At 41.4% G+C, this 26,979-nt stretch overlaps 1 protein-coding gene across 2 annotated transcripts; it reads right to left on the bottom strand.

The window, feature by feature from the left end:
* Positions 1 to 682: 682 nt before the first annotated feature.
* Positions 683 to 26,073, bottom strand: Helb (DNA helicase B). 2 transcript variants are annotated; one of them, XM_027392322.2, is made up of 13 exons: positions 25,798 to 26,073; positions 23,987 to 24,376; positions 22,361 to 22,530; positions 19,314 to 20,192; positions 17,769 to 17,940; positions 16,263 to 16,404; positions 14,692 to 14,819; positions 11,117 to 11,198; positions 10,401 to 10,460; positions 9,100 to 9,334; positions 8,238 to 8,381; positions 7,093 to 7,596; positions 683 to 2,382 (listed from the first exon to the last, which is right to left on the bottom strand). In XM_027392322.2, exons 1-13 carry the CDS (start codon positions 25,970 to 25,972, stop codon positions 2,212 to 2,214), a joined length of 3,252 nt encoding a protein of 1,083 aa, XP_027248123.1. In that variant the 5' UTR covers positions 25,973 to 26,073; the 3' UTR covers positions 683 to 2,211. The 2 variants fall into 2 exon arrangements, with proteins under 2 accessions (XP_027248123.1, XP_027248124.1); XM_027392323.2 differs by lacking the exon at positions 10,401 to 10,460.
* Positions 26,074 to 26,979: the final 906 nt, after the last annotated feature.

The raw sequence follows: 26,979 nt of genomic DNA, 5'->3' as shown, positions 1-26,979 counted from the left end.
AATTGGGATTCTCATAACTACTGGTGGCAATGTAAAATGCTAACTGCTCAAGAGTCTAAAGACAGATTTATATAGCCCAGCAATTTTACCTAGTGACATAACCCAAAGAAATGAAAGTATGTATCTACACACAAGAATGTTAACACAGTGTTCAGAGTGGTATTAAGTATAACAACCAGAGTAGAAACCATCCTGTCAATCCACAATGGATGGATAAATTCAATATGCAATATATCCATACCAACGAATATTATTTAGTAATGAGCGACTTGAATAACCAATATATTAACTGATAAAATGTGGGTGAAATCTGAATAGCATTGTTCAAGAAATAAGTTCAAAAGGACTTCATACTGTATGGCTTCACTTATAGGAACTGTGCATTATAGACAAATCTACAAAGACAAATCAATTAGCTAGAGTAAATGAGTAGATTATGTCTAGTGGGGTGCTGGCTTAGGGGGTTATGAGAATGCCCTAAAATTGATTATAGTGACAGTTTTACAATTCTTTCACTATACTAAAAGCTACTGAATTGTATTAGTTAAGTGGATAAATTGCATAGAATTCTTTCACAACACTATTAAAAACATTAAGTTAATGAGTACTTAACTTTTTATTTTACCATTGGTCTTAGTTCCTTGTGTTATTATAAGTAAAAACCACAGACTGGACAACTTAGTAAATTGAATAGTGAATTTATTGCTCAAAAGGCGTGTCTTGGAGACACTGCAGATTAGAACCCTCCATGGCACAGCCATAAGAGAATATTACAATCAGATGAGTCACACAATTGTTTTGTTTGCTCGATTCTCAGTACATATAAAGGTTATGTTTAGGGCTAGAGATGCAATTCAATACTAAAGTACTTGCTTAGAATGTATGAGTCCTGGGTTCAAAGCCCAGCCCAAAAAGAAAAGGAAAAGAAAGAAAAATGTCTTTGTACTATCCTGGTAGTCTAATAGGAAAACACCAGAATACATAAAAATAAAGTGATGTGCACATGTTAACTAAAATACTCTGTTGCCAGAAGTTTCTGTGGCCTGAGCTGTAGGAGAGTGGCAATGTATAAATAACATACTATCTGAGAACTGCAATAAAGCAAAGTACAAGACAAGGAGTGTCTATAGCCAGGAGTGCATATCTAATGAGGACTTGTCATCCCATGGCCAAAAGAATAAAAAATATAAAATTGAAAAAAAAAACAGAACTCAATACAGCTAACAGTGACTTTTATCAGGCATCTACTGCCACAGTACAACGCACATACGTGTGGGGAGACACATTCAAACCACACTACCACTTGGCAATAAATACTTAAAAAAAAAAAAAAAAACCCAATCTGCTTTAAGAGAAAGGTCTCCTATAATAGGATATATTCAAGACTTATGCCCAACTAGGAAAAGGCATAGCCAAGGCAAGTCCCAAAAATGCTGAGTCCCAGAAGCAGAGCTGGAGTGAGTGAAGGCCTTATAAATGACCCCCGTGGTAAACACAGCACCCCTGAATGTTTCAACAGGCCACCCCACCTTTACTACTGCTTCAGTGGACTGGCAAAGGTGACCCATAGTGGTCACGGAGCATTATCACAAAACGTACCGCATCCCTAAAATGGGAGCTTTCTAAGCACACAGCATCTTTCCCCCTCAATCTCCATCCAGTGCTAACTATTCTCATGAGGACAGAGAATGAGATCGGCACTGTTTGCTGTGATCAGATGAATTTAAAATATGTTTTAAAATGCAGATTTAAAAATACAAGTATACAGGATAGGCTCCAAAGCTACACAGAGAAACCTTGTCTTGAAAAACAAAACAAACAAACAAACAAACAAACAAAAAAACAAGTACAAATGTCCAAAATATAACACCCCAAACTAAAATTCCAGTTTATAGTCATCTTCTCATAGCTTGGAACATTGAAGCTAAAATGTCCACTTTGTCTTGAAGAGAAAAATAATTATTCCTCCATGACAGAAGAGAGCATCTGATCCTATTACAGATGGTTGTGAGCCACCATGTGGTTGCTGGGAATTGAACTCAGGACCTCTAGAAGAACAGCCAGTGCTCTTAACCACTGAACCATCTCTCCAGCACCTGGGAAAAATAATTATTTTGAGCTATACAAAGTAAAATTCTTTCTGTTTGGAGGTTTTCATTGGTGGTGGTGCCTGTACAGGGTCTCACGATGTTGCCCAGGTTATCCTGGGACTCAAGATCCTCCTGTGTCAGCTTCCTGATTGCTGGGATCATTGGTGTGACCCACCACATCTGACTTAATCATTTCTTGATTGTCAGTGGGTTTGAAAAGTTGTCTCCGGGCTCGGTTATTCAACCTCAAATTCTGAAATATAGAAGACACTTGTGGAGATGGTTTTTCAACCTGTTTGAAAATAAAAAATAAAGTTAATTTTATAAAAATGTAGGTTGCCTACCATATGCACTTCCATCCCCCTGAAGAACAATGCATTTCTCACAATCCTTAAAGGGTTGAGCATCTCACCAATGGGTGGGCCATCTGCTCCTTGGAGGATGGTATCTGTGTCTGTCTCCTGCAGCATCCCCTGTACCTAGAGCTAAAGGCCTGACATGGAGAAGTAACTGTGCCCTGCCTAAATATAGGCATCTAACTTCTAAAAGCAAGGGATAGGGAATATGGAAACAAGGCATAGCATTAAAGAGAAGGTTCACCATGCAAACATTAAGAATTTCAAGACGAAAACGAGTCCCTAAGCACACATATGCCTGCCAGGTTGCACACTAATGAAGACAGCTCCTATGTGGTACATGGAAGCATGGCAGTGCCCGGGTCACATTTTTTGTGCTTCTAATGACACCCAAGCAGCAGCCACCAGGCCAGTGCGGCCCTCAGTTTTCAGCACCACAGGGAAAAGGAAAAGAAATAGAACTTATCTCCACAATGCTATACCTGTACATTTTAGAGATTGGGTGTGGTTAATCAATCACTTGTGCCAACTTGCCTGAACTTCTGGAACCTGGATTTAGTTACACATTATTCTAGGCATTCCCACAAAGGCATAACAAAACAAATGTTAAAGCCGGTGAACGCTGATACATGGATTATCCTCTGTGAGTGGGTGGGCCTCATCCAGTCATCTGAAAGTGCAAACAGGAAAAAACCCCAAGGAAGACCTGTAGCTGTCAGCTTTCAGACTCATGTGGCAGGACCATCTACACTTGATTCTACAAATTTCCCACTTGCGGGGCTCCGCCACCACTTGAGCAGATTCCTTTCAATGACGTCTACTCGGACACACAGATCTACAGACGGACCATGTGGATGGCTGTTTCCTGGAGAACTTTGACTAACATAGGGGCTGGCCTTCCCTCAGCCTTTATGATTGACTTATCTAGCTTGCTTTTTATATTACAATGTGAATTTTGTAGAAACATATTTTCTGGAAGTAAGTGTCTCATCTGATAAGTTTAGCAGTATTCTCGCAGATATTTGTATCAAAAACCACAAATCTATTTTTTTTTTCATTTTCTTTGAAAGTTCAAAGCAAGCTCGGGTCAACATTTCCCTTCAGGAATTTGAAAGCAAGGAGGGATTTAGCCATCAGTAGTGTCACCCAGACCATAATGACATTTTAGGGCCAGTGATGAACTGCAATAACATAGTAATAGTTCCCTAAGGTCAAAATGGAGCTAAAATTTTCCTGTTGTCTAGTGCAGTGCAGTAGCCGTGGACCCTTGGGGTTGGTGGCATAGACCTGCTGATGTGGTTAGCATATAACACTAGACAGTCACTATGCTTCTAGTTGATGCATTTATTATAATTTTTACCATTAGTTTAGAGAAGTGTTTCTCAACTCATGAGCCACAACCCCTTTGAGGGTCAACCAACTCTTTCATAGGGGTCGCCTAAGACCATCAGAAAGTACAGATATTTACATTATGATTCATAACAGTAGCAATTACAGTTATGAAGTAAGAACAGAAATAGTTTTATGGTTGTGGAGAGGGTCACATTAGGAGGGTTGAGAGCCATTGATTCAGAGTGTGACCCACTTGCATTTTTTTCACCCTGTAAAAGGGCATGTGAAGCAGCCCTTTTACAGTCTTACTGTATTTCCTATTGCACCAAGAGGCTGCCATAACCATAACTGTCTATGTTGGTTGTGAGCACACATGGACAGTATTTACACAACAGTGGAATGGCTGCCTAAAGAGGCATTTCCCAAAATGTACCCTTGTAGTTCAGCCTGGATGTCTTCATGTGTCGAATTTAAATGCAGGCATGAATTTATTTGAAGGAAGGACATATGGACAGCCCATGCCACTGGATTTCTCTTTCAAAAATGATACATTCATCTAGAGTTATAGAAACAGAGAAGTCTCTAATTTACCAGTCCTAATGTTCTGAATTCTGTTTCCTCATTTATAGGGATTCCTGTAGATACTGTATACTTTTGGCAAAGCCTGTGAGAAAGAACATCATCCCCTTCCATGAATGAACTTTGGGCTGATGTCATCATGCAAGGACGTGAACCAGCACACAACAGCCCCAACTTCACTCTTAGGTTCACAGATCTGCAATACTGGCCTTGGTTGATGCAGGAAGGCTCCAGGAGACTCAGGACTGGGGCTGAGCAACACTGCCACTTTCTCTTTGTACCACCAGATGGAATCATAACCCCCACCCACTGTTGGTGAGAAGAAATATAACTCAAGAAACTTTTTTTGAAGGCTCTTTCTTTACAATTGTCCCTTTACTGGTCTGGTCAAAAGCCTAGCTTCAGGGTCTTTGCAAGCTTACTTTGGGGTGGCAGGGAGGTGTCACACTAAGATGGAAATGCCATATCAAATGTCATATCTGCACTGGGGTGTAGAAGGAGGTTTAGAATCACCTGGATTCTTCTATTGCCATGGAAGAAAAAGGACAGTCCATTTCCCCACAAAACGTGTTGCTTACCCTTTTTACTAACTCTGATTAATGATATCTGGATCCATCCTATGCCGAGGCCAAACACATGTGTGTCATTCTTGACCCAACCCCCGCTGTACCTAATTCATTTTTAGGTACCATCAGCTCAGCCCTTAGCATCTCTCCTTCTTCCCTGTTATAAGCACCTGACTTTTAAACAAATCACTGTACCCAAGGGTTTCTTTATGGCAGGAACTTATAGTTTCTCACTAATCACCATCAATTACACCAAGGTCAAGGTCATCTCCTTGAATTTCAATTCACAAGCACTAAAAGTGTTCCTAGGGATCTCCATGCCAATCAGAATGGACAGTCTCTTTAGAAGGCTCTCTGTCCGTCCATCCTGACCACCCTGTGTCTGTAATCCTGCCTCTCAATTGCATACCGTGCTCTCCCAGTGGCCTCAGCTGCCATCGCCTCGTAGTTGAACTCTGTCACACAGACTCTTATTAGAGAAACTGTGATACGTATGCCCCACTTTTCATACACTGGACATGAGGATCACCCTTTAGAACCCCGGCATGTTCATCAGCACTTGCTCCCCCCCTAGCAAATCTGTAGCTGGTGCTTAAGTCAATAGGTAAGCTTCTCTTGAAACCATAGTTAGAAGTCAGTTAAAATCCCTCATCTCTATGTTGAGCAACTATTCCTGCCTGCCAGAGAAAGACACGTTATCTCCTCAAATGAGTTCTTCTTGTGTCTTTTTCATCCCAGTAAATGGCTTTGGTATTTCCCCAACTGTTTGAGCCAGAAAGCAGGGAATCATTTGAGTATTCCCTTTTGCCTTCTCCCATCTACTCACCCTTTTGACAGCTACCTCTTCAAAATATAAAAAAATCAAAAGGAAGAGATGAGAAAAAAAATTTGTTTACCTTAGTGAATTGGTGGACAAAAACAGTGGATTGACTGAAGCCAAAAGGTGACAGTGGGTAATTCCATGGTGCAGGGAGAACTAGTCTAGACTGAGAAGTCTCAAAAGCCCACTTAAGGCACAAGTAAGCCTTTACCTCAAGGAACGGAGTTGAGCACCCAAGGGAACAGAGTATATGAAGAGTACGGCAAGAAGACAATGGGAATAGGCAATCAGTTCATCCTCCAGTGAGAAATGGGTCTAAGCCTAGGCAGAGTAGGAAGAAGAAAAATCCCAGAGCAGGACTTTTCTCAAGAAAGCCACCTCCCTACAGTAGAGAGAGAGACATGGTGAGTATAATGTGACTATACAACTTCAAGCTGTCACACTAAGGGAGTTGAAATGGGAACCAGAGAAAGGCGTTAGGCTATGCTTCCAGAATGGCTATTTCTAGAACAAAGATTCATGAAGGAATTGGTTCCTGGATACTCTTCAGTGAGTCATCAAGTTACTTCCTAACTTGCCTGCAGTCCACACAGGCTTACCCACAGTTCCCAGTGCCTGCATCATGGCAGCCACTTAAACACTAAGGCAAAGGGGATGGCTGAAATTATGAGAGTACAGTATGTCCTCAAGGCCTCGGGAGGAGTCCCAAGTATGGGTGGGTGGGAGAAAAGCAGTGAGAAATGGAATGGAACTTCGAGGACACGTCTCACATCAGACTAGATTAAGGTCATGTGAACTGAGAGAAAGAGATAGTGAACCAGTAGCAACAGTAAAACTACTAATGGCCAAAGTAAGAGCCAAGGGCAAGACGTAAGGAAAGACTCCAGAAAAACCAACCAGTGCAAGGGAACTGGGGAGATAGTTTAGTGGCATCTTGTTCAGCCAATCACATCCACACACTGGAGCCACACCCTCAGGTCATTACCTCAAGTCTACTGGTGGAACAAGATGCCACTAAAGAGAGTGATTATGGCCTGCAAAGCTAGAGGTAACTGACAAGGAAGACAAAAGAAGGCAGGTGCAGAGTGGAAAGCTTCCTTGTGGAGCATGATGGGTCATCATCCATCAGCCTACCAATCAATGAAAGCTACCTAGAGTAGCAGTCTCGAGAAGGATGAGAAAAGAGTTAAGTGAACACATAAGGGCGACTTTGGAAGAGGTCAGACACCAGGTATCTTGGGATCCTGACGGTACAGTGTCACCCTAAAGGAAATAGACAGTCTTGTCTGGGCACATTGCAGATGGCAAGATTTAAAGAAAACATGAACACAAGGGAACATTACTCTTACCAAACAGAATTTACTGGGGCTTTCCTCATCAAACGGGAAGCCACTGCCAGTTCTCTTGGACCCTCTAGGCTGCGCTGACTCCTCGTCTGTATCTATGTCGCTAAAAGAAGTTGACAGCCATCCTTTATCAAGGGCAAATGTCTCCTTGGTGGCTGAAGATACTTCACCCCCGGGGCTGTTCGTAGTAGCTCTCTTGTCTGGGGTTCTGCAGAAGGGTGAGGCCAGAGGTTGTGTGCTGGGTCTTTCTGCAGCTCTAGGGCTTGAAGGCTGGGATAGAAAACCTGTGGGAGATGCACGGGCACTGGACAGGAGCTGCTTCTGCAAGAAGTGCTTCAGACGTGTCTTCCTGGGGAAACTGCGCTTCCGGATGGCATTCCTGAGCTCAGACTCTTCGGCAATGACATACACTCTAGAGCGGCCCCTGGTCACTGCGGTGTAGACATGCTGCCAGTGCTGGCGGCCTGCCTTCCCCACTACATAGGCGACTATGTTCTCCTCCGACCCCTGAGAGGTGAAAACAGTGGGAAGACTTAGCACAGCAACTCAGTGCAGTGGGCTCAGGCACAAGGCTGGGACGATGGCTCACTGGGCTACAGGAAGGAAGCTCAGTGACCTGTCACATACATGTCCTATGTTGGAAAGCAACTCTCAGAAACCAAAGCAAAATGACGAGATGGAAACCAGGACAGCACACACACACACAAAAAAAATTAAAATTAGTAACAGCAAAAGAAACTAAAAAGAAAGCAATTGGAGGTACATTGTTATTGTGGTTAACTCTGACTGTCAACCTGATGAGGTCATGAGTCACCTAGAAGAGGTTTCTCTGGACACTTCTGTGAGGGAGTTTCTAGATAGCATCCATTGACGTGGGAAGACACACTCTAAATAGGGTGTCAACGGGCTGGGGACCCAGAGTGAATAAAAAGGAGACCAGAGCTGAGTAGCCGGCATCTCTCTCTTCTCCCTGACTATGGATGCAAAGTGACCAACTGCCTCTATGCCTTCCCCACCATGAGGGCCCATACCCTCAAACTATAAGTCCACTCTTCCTTCAACCACGTTTTGCCAGACATTTTGTCATATGGATAAAACTTACTACTACAAGTAGGTATTCAAATAACTTTGTAAACATCCTTTCTCACCTGGAAAGTATGAATAGTCCTTGCCCAGGCATGTTTTATCTGACAGTTCGTCATGAGTTTGCTAAAGTCCACAGTCACTTCCAAGCCAGCTTCATTATTGATGGTCAAAAGTCTTTTTGTTTTGAAAGTTACATCAGTTACATCCTGGGACCAAGACAAAGAAAACTTTGCATACATTCAAGCATACACTTGATGAAGATATTCTGTCTCGTTATACATCAAATTAACTTCCAGGTGCTTGGGGCTGAAATTGTGGTTGTAGAGCATAGGAACAGTGAGGCTCTGGGTTCCATTCCCAGAATGGTGGAGCAGCAACAATAACAACAACAAATGAGCTTGAAAAGGCTTAATCTTCCACATGTTAGCATTTCAAAGAACAGACATAGAAACATCTAGTCCTTGGACCTTCACACACTCTTTCCTCACACAGCCCTTTCAGAATATTTTAAGTATGGGAGGGGGGTCTACACAAGAACAAGCATGGGAAGTTACTAAAGTTTCCACATTGAAGCTAAAACTAAGGATGGCTGTCTCCTTGCCTTTTCTTTTGCTATTCAAGCTTCCAATGTACTACAAAGAAGTTTCCTTTCTACATTTCTCATTAAAAAATAAAAAAAAGGTTAGAAGAAATCATGTTTTCCAGCTTAACTATTCCTAACTATTTCATCACATTCTGATATTAACCCAGACAAGACATTGAAAAAAAAAATTACAAACCAATATCCATCCTGAAGGAGGATGTGTAAAAATCCCTAATGAAGAAACGCTGAACAAGAATGCCATCTCTGATATGATTGGAATGAAATCTAAGGCTTTGAACACAAAAAACTCAAGCAGGCAAACATTATCTCCTAAGACTTACCCTTGTTATGAAAAATATTTCCCCATTGCACAGCCGAATGTCACTTTCAAAATTCTTCTTGATTTTGATATCAGAAGGGGTGGCAGCATCAGAGGGGGCATCATCAGAAAGGACAAGGTCAAAGCCTTTCCTGATGGCTTCCTCGTCCTCGTCAGGGAGTAAATCTGAGAGGTATGCATTCCGGGTACAACAGATTTTATCACCAACACTAAAGACAAGTTTCTTCTTGTGGTCTCTGTATTAAGCAAGTGATCAGACATCATCAAAACCCATTAGTTCCCACTTGATTCTACTTAGATATGAACTCCACTCAGAGCCCATACGAAATGATGTGTATACGCCTTGTCATCACTCATTCTCCAAAGGTCAAGAAGCCAAGCTGTCATAACTGTCACCTGTTAAAATTTTACGCTCTTGTCACCTCTTGACATGGCCCAGTTGAACTCTCTTGATTAGAAATGTTGTTGTAACTTCTCTGGCCCATCCATTTTCTAAACCAACGCCTTATTCTTTTCATGCAAATTCACCCTCTCCCCACATTCTGCAATGTTAGGTATTAGAGAACTTTCTCACATTTCCGTTTTAAATAATTACAACACTGTTCCGTGAAAACAGTAGCAATGAATGGTGGCTGTGCTGTGCGAAAGCACAGTAGGTTTACTTTTCAATCTGCTCTTACTACACCCTTTAGGGGCTTCTGTATAAGCAGTTTTGTCTACACAAACGGAAAGATAAAACCACCTCACAAGAGCAAAGTGACTAGGACCACAATTACATCGATCCAACCAAGCACATTTTGAACCCTCTGTTGGGCTATCCAACACAGTTTCCTTATGGCAGGAGTTCCTATGCTTTACACAACCCCAGTGATGAGCATGCGCTAGCAAATACGAGACATGCGAATTAACTTTTCTTACGTTCAAGCACGGTGACTCAGCTACATCCCTATTCCTTTGGTCATTCACGGGTGTTCTCTGCACATAGCCTGTTGCTCAGGCTTCTGGAAATATAACATAGTATTAGAAATTCTCCCTATCCTCCACGTTGATCGTGAAGAAGTTGGAAGCTTCCAACCTGGATACCACAGAGAAATGACAATTCCTTATTTTTTATCTTATTCTACTCACTCTCCAAGTCAAGTCCTAATCGATCTAATCTAAGAGACCATTACACTTCACTAACTGGAGGAAAGTGTATGACTTCTGAGTATGAGGCCCTACGTGACAAATATCCATGTCAATGCAAGACCAGCAAAGCAAAGCAGGACTGTCCCCTAGAGTGTCAGTGAGGTGGGTACTCACTTGATTAAATGGCCTGTGTAGTGCTTAGAGCAGCAATCATTGATGAGGTCACAATCTTGCCTGAAACACATGAAAACCAGAGTGACTTCAGTAACACCTGCTACACACTGGCTTATGTTTATCAACAATCAGATACTGGGCTACTGGTTTGTTTTTAATGATTGCTGTTGTGAAACTGGGAATTCAACTGAGGGCTCTATACTTGCTAGGCAAGCGTGCTAGCACTCACACCTGTGATGCTACAGTAGATCCTATAAGATGTTTCCAGGACTTTCTCTAGGAAAAGGTACTTTGGTTTTTTTGTTTGTTTGTTTTATTGAGACAGAGTTTCTCTGTGTAGCCCTGGCTGTCCTGGAACTAGTTCTGTAGACCCAGATGGCCTTGAACTCACAGAGATCCACCTGCCTCAGCCTCCCGTGTGCTGAGATTAAAGGCGTGCACCACCACACCCACCTGGAAAAAAGTGTTCTATAACTGCTACCTTCACATAAAGTTTTGTTCCGTTCACATTTCCTGTGAGATTATAAATGCCCTGGATAAAAAACAGCCCTGTTCAGAAAGCCTTCTGACATAGCTAATGAAAAGACATTTCAAAGTAAGATTGAGAATTAACAATGGAAAATTACAAGTATCTCCCCTAAATACAATGTACATTACAAAAGTTAAGAAGTTTAAAAGTTGGATAAAGTATATTAATACAGTATAAATGCTTTTACCTTCTAAATGCAATAAATTGTGATGTTTTTGCACTTTCAAAGTCCTTTCCTTGAAGCAATGTTGTAACTGCAGAATATAAATCTGGCAAAGAGAAAAAGGTTAACACGGAAAAAATTGCCAAATTATAATGCTATTTCCATGGAAAAATTAGCTAGCAGTTCCTACTAATCAATCCACATAAAACGTCTCACCACATGAAATACAAGGTTACCATGGCAACATCTATGTCATCCTCAACATGGGCCACGCCAGTAGAAGGAAGGCTTATGCCCCTAGTTGTAGTCAGAGAAGTTTGAAATCTATAAGCTCAAATAGTACATCAAATAATCATAAAGTATTATCAGACTCAGCTGAGTCTTGGCTGGTGTATGCCATTTTAGAACACTCAGATATTTCCACATTGGTTCCAAAGTGGCCACTGGCCTGACACTCCATTGCTCCACCTTCACCTCAACTTTCTCTTTCCTCTCCTGCCCAGCCCTCCCGTAATTCAGCCACTACAACTCTGTGGTGTTTTTGCCCTGCCAGCTGTTACGTAGTGCCGTCTCGAACTACACTCATCTATGAGTGTTAAAATAAGGCTCGTGGAATTATCTTCCAAAGTGGGCGGGTGGCTGGGCACCTCCTTCATAGCTCAGAGGACCGACTATGATGTCATTCACTTATAACTCCTTCACACTGTCCCAGTGACAAGCAGGTCTCCTCTGATCTCTCAGCAGTGGTACAAAAAAAGTTAACATATCTCACATGAAAGTAAAAAATCGGAGTGGTGGGCGAGGGATATAGTTTAGGGCAGTAGAGTGTTTGCCTAGCATGCACAAGGCACTGGGCATGGTGGCTGGCCCACACCTGATCCCCAAAAGGTTGGGGAATGTATACAGAGAGAGAGAGAGAGAGAGAGAGAGAGAGAGAGAGAGAGAGAGAGGAGAGAGAAAGAGAGAGAGAGAGAACGTTGTGCTGGGTATAGTGGCACATGTGTATTATGCTAGTGCTGGGAGTGAGATGGGGATAAAGTGTTCAAAGTCAGCCTCAGCTATATAGCAAATTCAGTGGCAGCCTAGGCTACACAAGACCCTGCCTCAAGAAAAAAGGGGGGAGGGGGATAGGCACATTGTAGGATTTTGCGTGTCATCTAGTAACATATGAATCATGGGGTACTGTGGTGCTCTGCGGTAATAAGGCAAAGTCAGCTGCTCGCATAGTCCTTCACTTCTTCAGTGAAGAAATGATACTCTCCAGAAAATAGCTGACCTCACATCACCCCAGACATCTTTGGCTTGCTACAGCAGAAACTTCCAAAGGTCCCCCATTCTGTGCCTCGTTTTCCTCTCTGTCTCTCAGATCCATATGCACTGTGCATTTTACTGATTTTAAAATATACATTTTAGCCTCTCTGAAATTCTAGCCCAGTTATGGATCCCATCTTGGGTCTCTGCACTTCATGACAATGTGTAGAATTTACTCAATAACATATTAATGAGAAAGTGCTATTTGTCTCTCCAATGAATATTTATTTACCCAGTTTTATGAAGGAAGAGGCTAATTTTCCAGCAAAAATTTTTAATTAAAATGGCCCATCAGCTGAGCTCTGCCAGCACTCCAAAATGGACAACTTGTGTTTCTTTTAAGAGAACACTGTCCTGAGCTGGGCGTGACAGCATAGGCCTGTGATCCCAGGACTAGGAAGGTGGGCACAGGAGGATTCAGAGTTCAAAGTCAGCCTGGACAACAGAAGACCCTGGCTCACTCAAACAAAAGTACATTCTCTTTAACATACAGAACAGTACCAAGATAAGCAACGCTTGAGATATACTCTACAGAGCCGCAAAGAAAACAAGCTATGAAGAGCCTGCATCTACTTTTCTTATCTGTAACAGTACCTATGTTAACTAAGCTGTTTGTGAATACACATTAGCTATCATAATTAATTAAAACCAGCTCACAAAATACACATCTTATTATCCAATTTGTATAACACTGAAATAAATGATGAGATTGGATATACACACAACAGAGGACAACTTGGATGCTTTTGAAGCTGCCTGTCAACTCGGTTTCCCTTGCCCTGGGAGGGGTGGGGGTTGTCAGTGTGAACTGTGCCGACTACAATAGGTTCCCAGAAGAATCATTTAAATCATTCCTTACCCCGCCCTGAGTAAACCCTTACACTACTCTTAAAGTTTGCTAAGTTGGTTTGTAATCTAAATCAAGACCAAAAACACCTCACTACTGTTCTCCATTGCTGTGATAAGACAACGAAAGCAACTTAGGCTTATAGGACATATTCCATCACTGGAGGAATTCAGAGCAGGAAGCCAAGCAGGATGTTGAAGCAGACATCATGGAGGAATCGTGCTTGCTAGCTCACTTGGCTCTTGCTTAGCTAGTTTTCTTATACAGCCCAGGGATTGTAAATCTTTATACACATAGGGATTGTGTTACCAGCAGGCAGTGGGCTGGGCCCTCCCACATCAATGAGTTATCAAGACAAACCCCCACAGACACACCCACAAGCCAATTGATCTGGCCAGTTCCTTGGCTGATAGTTCCGTGAGTCTCGGAGATTCTAGGCTGTGTCAAGTTAACAAAACCAACCAAGACAACTATATTCAAATAAAATTGTTTGCCATAACCAATTTAATGATATTTATTAGCACGTATGTAGTGATTATTAATATGGATGCCCCTGTAGCTCCACAGGCTCCAAATCCTGACTGTTACTTCACACATGTTGAAATGACTTGGATCATGTTTTTAAGGGAGAAGACTCTGTATCCCATGCTCCTTCTCAACCCCGAAAGGTTGACATTTTAATACCCAAAATTACATGTGGTGTTTATCTGTTTAACAGTAACTGCAGTTCCACAAATGTACTCAAAGGAAGAAAAAGGAAAATTTCATTAAATAAAACTTATTCTCTCCTGAAGAGACTTGACTCTTCAAGTATTTTTTTTTTAAGATTTATTTATTTATTATGTATACAGTGTTCTGTCTGCATATATCTATGCAGGCCAGAAGAGGTCACCACATCTCATTATAGATGGTTGTGAGCCACTATGTGGTTGCTGGGAATTGAACTCAGGACCTCTGGAAGAGCAGCCCGTGCTCTTAACCTCTGAGCCATCTCTCCAGCCCTACTCTTCAAGTATTTAATGAGAGTCATTATACTGTATCTAGAGAACTCCCCTCCCAAACTTCTAGAGCAGTAGTTCTCAATCTGTGGGTCACAACCCCCTTGGGGTCCGACCACACTTTCACAAGGGTCACCTAAGACCATCGGAGAACACAGATGTTTACATTACAATTCATAACAGTAGCAAAACTATAGTTATGAAGTAGCAATGAAAATAATTTTATGGGGGGGTCAGCACAGCGTGAGGAACTGTATTAAAGGGTGGGAGCACCAGGAAGGTTGAGAACCTCTGCCCTAGAGTCATCTTAAGTCGCTTTATTTTCAGTACTCCATTTTTCACGAGCAATACTCACCTTTAGTGTACAATAATATGTAGCTAGGCATTTAACAGCAATATTACAAATATGAAATACTTACATGCAAGCACACATCAACACTTACTAGATTGGTGTTCACCTTCAGGGAGTCTGACAAAAATAAATGTCTTATCTTGAATGGAGATGGGTAATGTGGGATTATCAGAGATATTTAGCACTGCATCAAATTCTGGAAACTGGCGCCTGGAGATTCTTAAATAAAGATAAATATATATATATGAGCATCACCACCCACAAATGTGCCTTTGTGTATGAAGAAACCTAGTGCCCTTACAAAGATTCATACCTGTTAATGGATAATAGGAAGAAAGGACCTTGCAGGATATATACAGCAGCCAATTAATTCATTTTATAATAGACTAGAAATAGTGTAAGATTTTAGTACTATATATAGCATACAACCAAGCAAATGTACAACATAGCAAAAATGGAATCCATAAAAGAGTAAAAATTAAAGATAAAATTTGACCCAGTGAACAAGACCATCTCTTGATATTCCGTGGTCCCATTACACTTACAGATTTTAATCTCTTCTTTAAAAAGTCACAAAACAGCAATAATCTGGATTCTCCTACATACTGAATATGGAAAAACCGAAACACCTGAGCCCAGAGAAGAACCCCAAAGGCTGATACAAAAAACATTGGGAAAAGAACTCTTCCACTGAGGAGTAGACGCCTCGGGGGCCAACAGGACTCCTCTCAAGAGTCAAATCCTACATTTACTTTTTCTGCTTTGGGCTTTTCCTCCCACAGAAATTATTAGAAATTTCTTTTTTAATTCCTGTCTGAATATAAGACTCACTTCTAAGTCTCTGTTGCCTTGGGCATAGTCTAGACTCTCAGCTTAACCAGTTTTAATTTCCACTCAGCTATCTCTATGTATTTATTACCTTTAGAATCTTCCTAGGATAAATGGATGCTCAAGCCCATATATAAAATGCCATGGTAGGGGGCTAGAGAGATGGCTCAGTGGTTCAAGGCACTGACTGCTCTTCTAGAGGACCGGGGTTCAATTCCCAGCACCCACATGGCAGCTAGCAACTGTCTGTAACTCCAAGATCTGACACCCTCACACATGCAGCAGACACGTGTGCAGGCAAAATACCAATGCACATAAAATAAAAATAAATAAATTATTGAAGAAAAAAGTGGCATTGTAGTTTCATATAACCTACATACAACTTCTTGCTTATTTTAAATCACCTCTAGATTACTTATGCTACTTAATGAAATGTAAAGGCCATGTAAAGATCATTACAGGGAGTGAAGAATCTGTACATGCTCAATGCACGAGCAATTTTTTTCAAATGTTTTAATCTCTGGTTAGTTGTAGGTATGTAGGTTTGTAGGTATGGAACTCACAGATACAAAGGACCAGATGAATGCAATTTTTTAAAGTCAAGAAATACAAGCATTCCTAAATGTTAACAATAGTTTATGCTGGGCCAGTAATGAAAGATGCTAACTTTGGTTTTCCAACTGTGGCAAGAGGCATATGGTAAAGGGACAGAACGGGTTTACTAAAAGGACACAATAAATGATTTGTACTAAACCATTCTGATTCAAACAAACACACAAACCCTTTATTCCTACTACAACAGATATAAAACTCGGGAACTTCATTATCTCATACCTTGTAGCATTGTCCACAATCAGCTGGGACTCTGCCCTGTGGTTTGTCTTTAGTTCAATGGCACACCCTCTCGACTTAAGAGTCTCAAAAACATCCTGCAGCATGTTGCCAGGTTCGATACTGGGTAACTGTCTAATATCACCTAAAGAGAGGTGGGGGCATGAAGATTTTATTCAACTAGGATTCTAAAATTTGGAAATCATTTTTATCCTGCCGATTGAGAGAGAGTATAATTGTAGACTTCCTGAAACTTAGAAAAGAAGCCTCTGAAATTATTTAAGCATATTGAATGCCCTGGGAGGAGTTAGGAGAAGGAATGGAGGGTGGATATGATCAAAATACAATGTATGAAATCCTCAATAAAAATGAATTCTCAATACAAATATTACATTCAAATAAATACTAAATAAATTTTTAACCAAATTAAGTTGTATACAGCATGAAAATGTGTGTAAAAATACAATTAGGTGACAAATTTTTAACTGATCTCCTTCATAACTGTGACCCAGGAAAACCACTAGAAAATTTTTTTTTTTTTTTTTTGGTTTTTCAAGACAGGGTTTCTCTGTGGCTTTGGGGGCTGTCCTGGAACTAGCTCTTGTAGACCAGGCTGATCTCGAACTCACAAAGATCCGCCTGCCTCTGCCTCCTGAGTGCTGGGATTAAAGGCATGCGAAACCAATGCCCGGCTCAACCATAGGAATATTTACAGTTTTTAAAAAGAGTATGTTTAAAAATCACTGATTCATTCTAGCTCATTGTGATACAGAACCTGGGGAAACCATGGCTCAACTGCACAAAACTAGCCTCTACTAAACACAAAATAAATAAGCTGGATCGATGTAAAACAGACAAATTCTAGCTGCCAAGTCACAGTGCTGTAGACTACTGAAAATCTGAAAATCTTAGTCTGATGCAAAAAGCAAACTCTAGAGGAAAGAAAAATATATACTGGGTGACAACTGGGAGAATGCTAAAGACTTTAGCAGAACCATCTGCTTATTAAATGTCCCCAAATAACTAAAATAAATGGTAACTTATATACAATCCATTACAATTCAATCACAGAATGGACTGACCCCTAAAACTCTACAGGATCTGACTAAATCTCATCAGATTAGGAGGCTGGCAACCCTTAATTTGAAATATTAGCTTAGAATCATAAAATTACTGTAAAGTAGTCTATAATTCAGACTTTTTATTATTTCCGAATGATCTATATCCTGATTTAGTCTGACTCTGACATTTTTACTATTTTAATAGCCATTACTCAAACAATAAGCAGTAACTTACTGAACCTGTTCTCATTCATCCTAGCCGGCTGATACACTGGCCAGAAGACCCAGGCTGGCTGGTAAGGACAGTGGGCTTAACTAAGTATCTTTGAAATGGGCTGTGAGAAACACTTCCCACGTCCAACAAGCGGAAGCCTGAAGTGACATCCACAACACCGCACCAGCGATGCTGTGAGCTGAATGGGCAGACTCTCCCAGTATTTTAACTTACCAAGGATAACAAGCTTAGAAAGTTTGGTGTGTTCACACAGTATCTTTAACACTGATTTGAAAATCCCAACAGACACCAAACTCCCTTCATCCACAACCAGAACTCGAACTGTTGAGAATTTCCATGGCTCTTCCCCATTATGTTTCTTCCAAAAATAGAAGCTATAATTGACCTATAAGTATACATAAAAAAAAGTCAGGTTAGAAATTAACAAGAATGTGGTTTTAAGAATAAAGCTTACATGGTAGGTGGGAAGAGTATAACAACGTAAGGAAAAGGCAAAACAACAGGAAGAACATACCATACATAGGGATGAATGAACAAAAGAGATGAATTTTTTTTAAATCTCAAACTGTAAAAGACTCAGAAAGTTTAAAAAAAAATGATTTCCCAGTGAAACCTTGCATTTAACTGAATAAGTTTTAATCACAGTTTCCCTTGCAAAAAAAAAAAAAAAAAAAAAAAAAAAAAAAAACCACTTCTCCCATTGTTATAGATGGAGAAATTTCTTTATTGCCTTTCACTCTTAATAAACCTCTTGGCTTTCTGAAATATTCCAATCCTTTTTTCTCCTTACTAAGTTTCCTTTCAAGTACTGCAAACTTCTGACCACCCCACTGTGAAACCACAATAAAACCAGTCATGGAAGGGCTGAGTCAGTCCACAGCTTAAGAGACAATATCATGAAAGAGGAACTAGCCTGGCCGGATATACCCAACAGGGTGTTTAAGCATCCGGGCCCTGTGCTCATCAAACAGGAGCTGGGGGAGGCTCAGAGGACAGTGGGGAAGAGACTGGACTATATACCAGCTGAAATTAAGTGATAATGAATCTCAGCTTTGGGACCTTGAGTGACAATCCAAGCAGTGGAGGGAAACCCTTTGTTCCGCTATAGCAGAGTCCAGAGGACCCAGGCAGCAAAGGCAGGGGCTCCTGGGAAGGCCTGACATGGTGGAAGTAGGTGATGTGGGGATGGGGGTAGGGGTGGAGTGGTAGAATGAGGTAGATGAATACTGTACTAACCAATAAAAATTTAAAGCCGGGCGTTGGTGGCGCATGCCTTTAATCCCAGCGCTCGGAAGGCAGAGGCAGGCAGATCTCTGTGAGTTTGAGACTAGCCTGGTCTACAAGAGCTAGTTCCAGGACAGCCTCCAAAGCCACAGAGAAACCCTGTCTTGAAAAACCAAAAAAAAAAAAAAAAAAAAAAAAATTTAAAACCCCCCTCAGGAGAGGGGCTTACAAACTATTGAGTCTGGAAATGTAAATCAGTAGTAAAACGCTTGCCTGGCATGCACAAGACCCTGGATTTCATTTCCTGTGATAAAACAGAAAGAAAGAAAGAGAGAGAGAGAGAGAGAGAAAGAGAGAGAGAGAGAGAGAGAGAGAGGAAGAAAGAAAGAAAGAAAGAAAGAAAGAAAGAAAGAAAGAAAGAAAGAAAGAAAGAAAGAAAGAAAGAAAAACTCCCAAGCTGGTTACTTATGAATAAGAAGCAATGATGTCTCTAGGGAAATGTTTTATCTACACACAAAAACGTTAAAGTTTTACCTGATACAGCGTGTAAGCCAGAAGATGGGTTCTCTGCCACAATAAAGCAGCTGCTTTCCCGGTAGGCGCCGTGAGCAAAACTTGTGCAGCCTTGTCCACCGCTGCTGGACTCTGCTCAGAAAAGGCAAGCCATTCTTCTGAGGCATCCTGGTCTTGCTCAAAATCCTCACAAGCTTGTTGCACTTCTCTTTCTTCCAGCTGCTCCACGTGCTTAAAAAGATGGCTAACAATGGTGGTCTTCCCGCAGCCACCCTTCCCGCTGAGAACCGTCACAGCATTGGCACAAATCATTTCCAGTGCAGCCACCTGATCTGGATCCAGTGGGACATCATTTATTTCTGCATCCATTTCATGACCACCATTATTCCTAACGTGGTCACCTCTGTCCTGTGGGTCTGAAACACTCTCGCCCTGTTCTAATCCCACTTTGTCTGGTTCACTTCTTCCCACTGCCTCAGCACTTCCTGAATCTTTAGGCTCCCCTTTGCAAATTGACGCCAGGACATTTTTCACGTCTACTTGTAAATGCCATGGGGGTCTGTTCATCAGGTCACAGATGGTGGAGGCGATGCCTTGCTCAGCCTCATACAGTTCAGAAAGAAAGATGCAGTCCTTCTCATAGGTCACCACATCAAGGTCCTTCATAAACTCCAGAGACCCACATGCTTGCTGGAAAGACATGTACTCTGACACCGACGAAGTAAATTCTTTTACATCAACATATGTGTGCCCGTCTTCTCTACATGTCTGCCTCAGTGTAGAATATAAGATCAATGCATTCCTCTGCTGCTCAGTCATCAACTGAAGCAGGGAAGGACATTGCCTGAATGACATCCAGCTGGCCTCACAGGACAAAAGCTTCATCTCTCTGTAGGTTACCTTTAAGAAAACATGAGTTCAGGATGCTTCATACAAAGTATACATGTTGATGGATAGTATACCTATAGTTGTAACTATGTTATCTTAAAATTGGGAGAAAAGGTTAAGTGGTATATCATTCATGTTTTTTTTAACTGCCCTAAATTTAGGCAGTTATATAATTTTCAAATCACCGTTTTCATTGTCAAACAATGCTACACGCACACATACACACACACAGGAATCCCCTGATTTATTCTTCCCCAAGTCTCCTAAAGACAACATCACTAACAGTTTCTTCTTCCAGAATTGACTTCCGAATTGTAAGTATCACTAATCTTTTTCCTTGACTTTTTAAAAACCCTTTAAGACAACAATTATTAAATCTCGACTATGAAGAAAGGCTTTATAAGAGCTTGCGCCATCATCTTGACACGGGCTTCTTGTCTATGGAAAGAGTTGTAGCACACATTTAACTAATCGGTCCAATTAAGTCAGTGTTAATCATGTAATATGTAAGCATGAGTCCGGGAGAAGAGGATTCCTGTATTGATGTCACTTTTGTAGGGGCCTTTGCATGTATTGGGAAATGAAGGGCTGCTTGATTTTCCATGTGTCTACCAATAATTCTTCCCAGAACTACAAAGGAGGTACATCACCATGTCCTCTCTTGGCTCCATTATTTTCATGGAGACACCCTTCCCGAGGACTCTCTTTCTGGCATTCCCTCACAAGTCAAACACTGAAGACCCCACTTTCTCAGAATGTGACAACATTTGGAGACAGTGCCTTTCAAAGAGGTCATGAATGCTAAATAAGACCATAACATTAATGACATGACACTATTAGAATGGTGTAGATGGAGTTTCTATCCTGTCCTGTCCTACAGCCGTTCAGTCCCAAATTAACACACAGAGGCTTATATTAATTATAAACTGTTTGGCCAATGGCTCAGGCTTCTTATTAGCTATCTCTAAATTATTAACCCATAACTATTAATCTGTGTATTTCTACATGGCCTTATCTTACTGGAGAATGTCTGGCATCCTATCTTCCTGGTAGCTCCATGGAGTCTCCCTGGTGGCTTCTCTGCCTTTTCTCTTCCCAGAATTCTCCTAGTCTGGTAGCCCTGCCTATACTTCCTGCCTGGCTTCTGGACAATCAGCATTTATTAATCAACCAATAAGAGAAATATTCACAGCATACAGAAGGACATCCCCATTGCAATGGACCTTCAACTTCTAAGATTGGTGTCCTTTGATGATGGAAAGATTAGCACAGAGAAGTAAGAAAGTAAGCTATGCTTAAATTCCCCAGGTAGAATCTTCCTACCAAAAAGAGACTGGATACAATAAGACTCCTAGAGACTAATAGAGAGGGGAGGAGAGATCTGAACCCTGATGGGTGGCAGATCACATCACAGCTAATTCCTGTCTTACCTTCCTCTGCTGCCGCTAAGTCTAGGGCCTTTCTGGAGAAGACCATCAAGGAACATGTCTACTTTCATGCTGGGTTGGGAGGCAGTAATCACTTAATTCTCATACTGGGATTGTTAAACTTAATTCTGATACTGAGATTGTTAAACTTAATCAGTTGTGTTTTCACTTGGAAACTGTGTTATCGCTAACATATTTAATTCTAACACCATCCAGGCCTTCAAGTGCCACTTTCAGCTCTTCATCTCTGACAATAAGAACAAGTATGGGCTTAGTTACAAATGGTATTATTGTGCCAATTAACAAGCAGATAACAGCTTGATGTACCCTGAGAATATTTAAATCTTCAATAGTCACACTGGGAAATGAGAGACTGCACTGAAGAGCAAATGAACTCAACAAAACCCTAAGAGCTTTTGTCTTCAGTAAGACTGACACAAATGACAATCGAGTAACAGAAAAGCATGTCATATCATAATACATTGCATAATTAAATCAATAGTGATGATCTGAATGGCATACTTCCTGCTTCGTTGGTTTCTGTTTATCAATAGATGTCATAATTTATTGACTTTATAGTTGTGTCAAAATAATAAACCTAAGACAGTTATGTTGGCCATATGACACACAAGAAAAAAAAACCCAACACTAAATCCACATATATTATCAGCAGAAAGAAATTCAAACATGGTCAGATTTGAAGAACTCTGACTTTCACCAGATTACTAAATGCTGAACAAATGTCTTACTCACTCTTCGGAACCCAAGCTTCCATGGATGTGTACCCAAGGCCTCTTCTATCTTTTGCAACACCTCTTCAGAACTTGAGCTGATAAGCTTTCTAAAGTGTCGAGGAAGAAGAACTGGAAGGAATTCCATGACTTTTGGAAACTGCAAAGCTGTCATTACACTTACAAATGGGACTGCAGGAGATCAAGAAAGGACAAAGCAAAACATACCAGTGAGCCCAGAAAGACGGACAGGGAGAGTTTTGTCTTACCACAGCTGAAGACACCTAAATCAGAAAGATGACTCAACTTACCTGAAGCACTAAGAAAGCTAATAGAACTATTTCTACCAGGATGGTTTCTTTGTTATGAACACCAAACTTTCTTTTGTTTTGTTTGCAATATAGTCATAAAAAACCTCCAATGCATCCTATAATGGTAAATTTAAAACCAAGCACAAAAATAACATTTACACATTAACTTTTACAATTATTTCCCCAATTGTAACCATGATTCTTTTGTCCTCAAAGTCTTTTTGGTGTGATGCAAAATTCATTTGCTTTCACAAAGAAAGGAAATGCCTTCTGTCTATGGATGTCCAGATAGAAAACCGCATTTTAGAGCTATTTTAAGTCATTCAAAATTGAAATATTTCTAAAATAGATTATTCCAAGTCCTTCCTTTCTCTTCAGCCTTCTTAAAAAGAAGAAAAATTGAATTTATCTTCATGACTCAGGGTACGCTCCAGGAACTCAAAAGACAAGAAACACAATTATGGTATCAAGGTGGAATCTCCCGGATCTTGTAGATCATAGAATTGAATAGAATGGCATATTGCATGGGAGGGACACCAAATACAACATAATGTTTGCATCAAACTGACTTCAAAGAGGACCCAGGCATGCCCAAACTTTTTACACAGCAACACACTGTCACCTAAGAAGTTCACAACTTCTTAGGTGACACAAAAAAAAAACCAATAACTGAGCCACAAATAAATAAATATCACATCTTTTTCTTTTTTTTCTTTCCTTTTTTTTTTTTTTTTTTTTAGTTTTTCAAGACAGGGTTTCTCCATGTAGCCTTGACTATCCTAGAACTCACTCTATAGATCAGCATGTCCTTGAACTCACAGAGGTCTCTCTGCCTCTGCCTCCCACCACCTGGCTAAATCTCACGTCTTAAGAAAGGTTACTTAAGGTCACCTTGGGCCATGTTCATAGCTTTCTCTGGCCACAAATGGCCTGTGGGCTGTGGGAAGATTTTGTGTCTTGATCTGAAATGCTTGGGAGAAATATCTGGAATTTTTTTTTTCATATTCTAGAATATTTACCTATAAGAAGGCTTGGGGATGGAATCCAAGCCTAAATATGCAACCCATTTATTTTTCACACAGACTGAAAAATAACACTGTTAAAGTATTCTTTAAATTTTGTGGATTCGACAGAGTTCATGCATATAAATGAGAAAACGTCACCTATAGTATCATGGCCGTGCTCAGAAAGTTTTATATTATGGAGCATTTCAGATTTTCTGATCCGAGAGGCTCAATTTGTCCCATGCAAGATATGGCAGAGATTAACAGTTGCAATACATCCAGCCATTCAAAGTCTGGATGACACAAAAATTCACCACCAAAAATCATACTTACAGGACTTCTCCACAGGCAATCTCATCTCATCCCATTCACTCTGTGTGAACTGCTTTTTACTTTCCTTTCCAGTTTCTCTGTCAAAGTTCCTTAATGTTTCTCGTAGATTTTCAAAGTTTAGATTTTCATAGCCTGACACTTTCTCTACCCATTTTAAAAATTCATTTCTGCGTTCATAATTACATTCTTTAAGAAACAGCAAAAGGATGGTTTTTCGATGAGGTGGTGACATATCGGACTGTAAGAAGTAGGACGGGAATCCTTGAGCTTGGTAGACCTTGGATCGCTCAGGCTTTACAACCCGAACCTTCACTCGCCACCAAGGACCTATGAGCGGGAAACGTCCTTGCACGGTGCATCTCTCTTTAGTATTTTCGTCAGGAATAGAAACTAAAGGAAGGGGGAAGATGAAGATAAAGATAACAGGAAATTTGCAAACATTTCCCCAATATTTACCTCTCTCTAATCCTCTCACACATACACGCAGGAAGCACCCCAAACAGACATCTACCGTTACCTCTAAAACCTCTGCCCGCCTGTTTCTCTGACTCCCTGTCTACAATAGGACAATGCTCCATCTATACATTCTGGAGGCAAGCACAGTGCAAGCCATGGATAAGCTATTCTAAATCCAGTCTACCTACTACCATCACCTCAGCCAATACTGGCCTTTATGTAGGTCTCTAAGAATTTACCATGGTGCCTCCCTTTGCATAAAGCTGTTCAGCTCTCTCAGCCGTGCCTCTTCTCCTGGCTGGCTCCTACATTTACTACAGAGCTCAGTTCAGCTCACTTCTTTAGCAAAGCCTTGTCTGAATCTCATGAATTCTCCAAGTCCAGTCTGGTATTCCTTCTAAGCACTACATGTGGGTAATTCTGTGATTAGACAATGACTGTCTAATTCATGAGCAGTGTTTCCACTGAGATGAAAACTTCATCATTTGCTCTCCCTGGTGTCCCAGGACCAAATGCTTGGCCAGGATAGCCAGTTGCGATTCCATCAACACGTAATCTTTTGTATTTAAATTAAAATTCAGTAATACTTAAAACTCAGCCAGCTGTGTTTCAGTTGCCAATGTCAGTTGCCACACATGGTCAGCAGCCATTATTGTACTAGACCATGCAAATATAAATGTGCATGTATGCACATGTATATGTGGGCATGTGTATATGTATGTGTATGAGTGCATGTATGTGTACGTGTAAATGGACATGTGTGTATGTATGTGGTATATATGTGCATGTGTGTATGTATATGTGTATGTGTAAATGTGTGTATTGCATAAGTGTATATAAATGTAGGTGCATATTTGTGTGTATGTTTGTGTATGTGCGGCCGTGTGTTTTCTCAAGGTTACTAAAGAACAAGTCAATCTTTGATTCAGGCCGGGCAGTGTAATAATTAAAAGATTCTGTTACTGGGTGGGAATATAGGCACAATATCTATTTCCTCGCCTGTAACACTATCTCCAACAACTGCTAACATTGAGATGATATATGTCAAAAGCAAACTTTTTAAGTTTTTTTCCCAGAGACAGGGTTTCTCTGTGTAACAACCCTAGATGTCCTGGGACTCAAGCACAGAGATCCACCAGCCTCGGACTCCCTCGAGAGCTGGGATTAAAGGCATGTGCCACCACCACCCATAGTCACTGCCATTATCACTATTACTACTCCATGTAAAGTACGGAGAAACTTAGCCATGCCACGCCACAGATCTGCTGCAATGGGTGCCCGGGCGCCGGGCAGTGAGAATCGAAAGTACATCTTACAGTAACTCTGCAAACCCGGCCCCGTTGGAGCTCGCTCACCTCGGATACGCCCAGGGAGGCTGCCCGCCCTGATGCCGCCACTGCAGAGCTCCTCGGCGTCCACAAACTCCGAATCCTGGTCCCCCTCATCTTCCTGTACACACTCCTCCTCTTTGTCGTCCTTATTCGGGTGCAGGGGGCCCAGAAGCTCACGCAGAAGACACTCTCCAGCCATGCTCTTTTATGCAAACTCAGCCCAAAACAACTCCAGAGAACTCCGCGCTGTGCCCAAGATTGCAGCCAGCCAATCAGCTCCACCAGAGAAAGTCCATCAGCTTCCGGGAATGCTCAAGAGGTAAGAGACACGGGGGCGTGGCCTGAGGGACGCTCCACCCCTGGTTTCCTGGAGAGGGGTAGTAGGAGATGAGGAACCAGCTAACTGGGCGGGTGTGCGTACTTAGAGGTGCCGCTGGGGACTAGCAACTGACACTTTAGAACTGCTCTTTTGAGAAGTGCAGGGCGTTTCCTGCGGAGAGGGAAACGCGATGAAAGGTCACGTCTCCTGGACGCAAGAACCCCGGGAAAGCAGCGCGTCTGCTACTCACCCTCCTAAAAATAGCATAGCAGAGGCCTCTAAAGACCTTGGGGCGCCACCCAGAACACAAGCGTTAATCCCCAGTCAAGAGAGCCCGGTGGGGCCTCTTCTCCTTATCCATAAAAGAGCCTCAGAGGAGTTGAATTTACATCACCTAAGGCACTTATTCAGGTAGCTATCTAGGTCCCTTTCCACAGCTTCCGCATTGGGAGTTTAGGCGGTGATGCAGCAGTCTTATTTGAATACATGATCTGGGTTGTCCTTTTGTTTTGTTTTTATATGTTCTGTTATTCAAGACAGGGTTTCTCTGTGTAACAGTCCTGACTGTCCTAGAACTCACTCTGTAGACCAGGCTGGCCTCGAAATCACAGAGATCTACCTGCCTCTGCCTCCAGAGTGCTAAGATTAAAGGTGTGTGCCACCACGGCCCGGCTGGGTTGTCTATTTTCATACTCTGCCTGATTTGGAAACTGATGGCTTTAATGACTTTCAAAGCCCTTTCCACCTTTCCAGTTTATATACTGTTTTCCCCGGCTTTTTAATGCAGAGCTATTTCCTGTTCTCAGTAAAGCAAAAGGTGGAGACTTGCAGCCCAGAGAATATGCAGAATTGAGACATGATAAAAAGGAACAAAAGAGTGATTTCGA

The sequence above is a fragment of the Cricetulus griseus genome (assembly GCF_003668045.3).
Source record: "Cricetulus griseus strain 17A/GY chromosome 1 unlocalized genomic scaffold, alternate assembly CriGri-PICRH-1.0 chr1_0, whole genome shotgun sequence".
Taxonomy (NCBI): Eukaryota; Metazoa; Chordata; class Mammalia; order Rodentia; family Cricetidae; genus Cricetulus; species Cricetulus griseus.
Note: the sequence above shows the minus strand (reverse complement) of the source record. Positions and strands in the feature narration are given on the sequence as shown.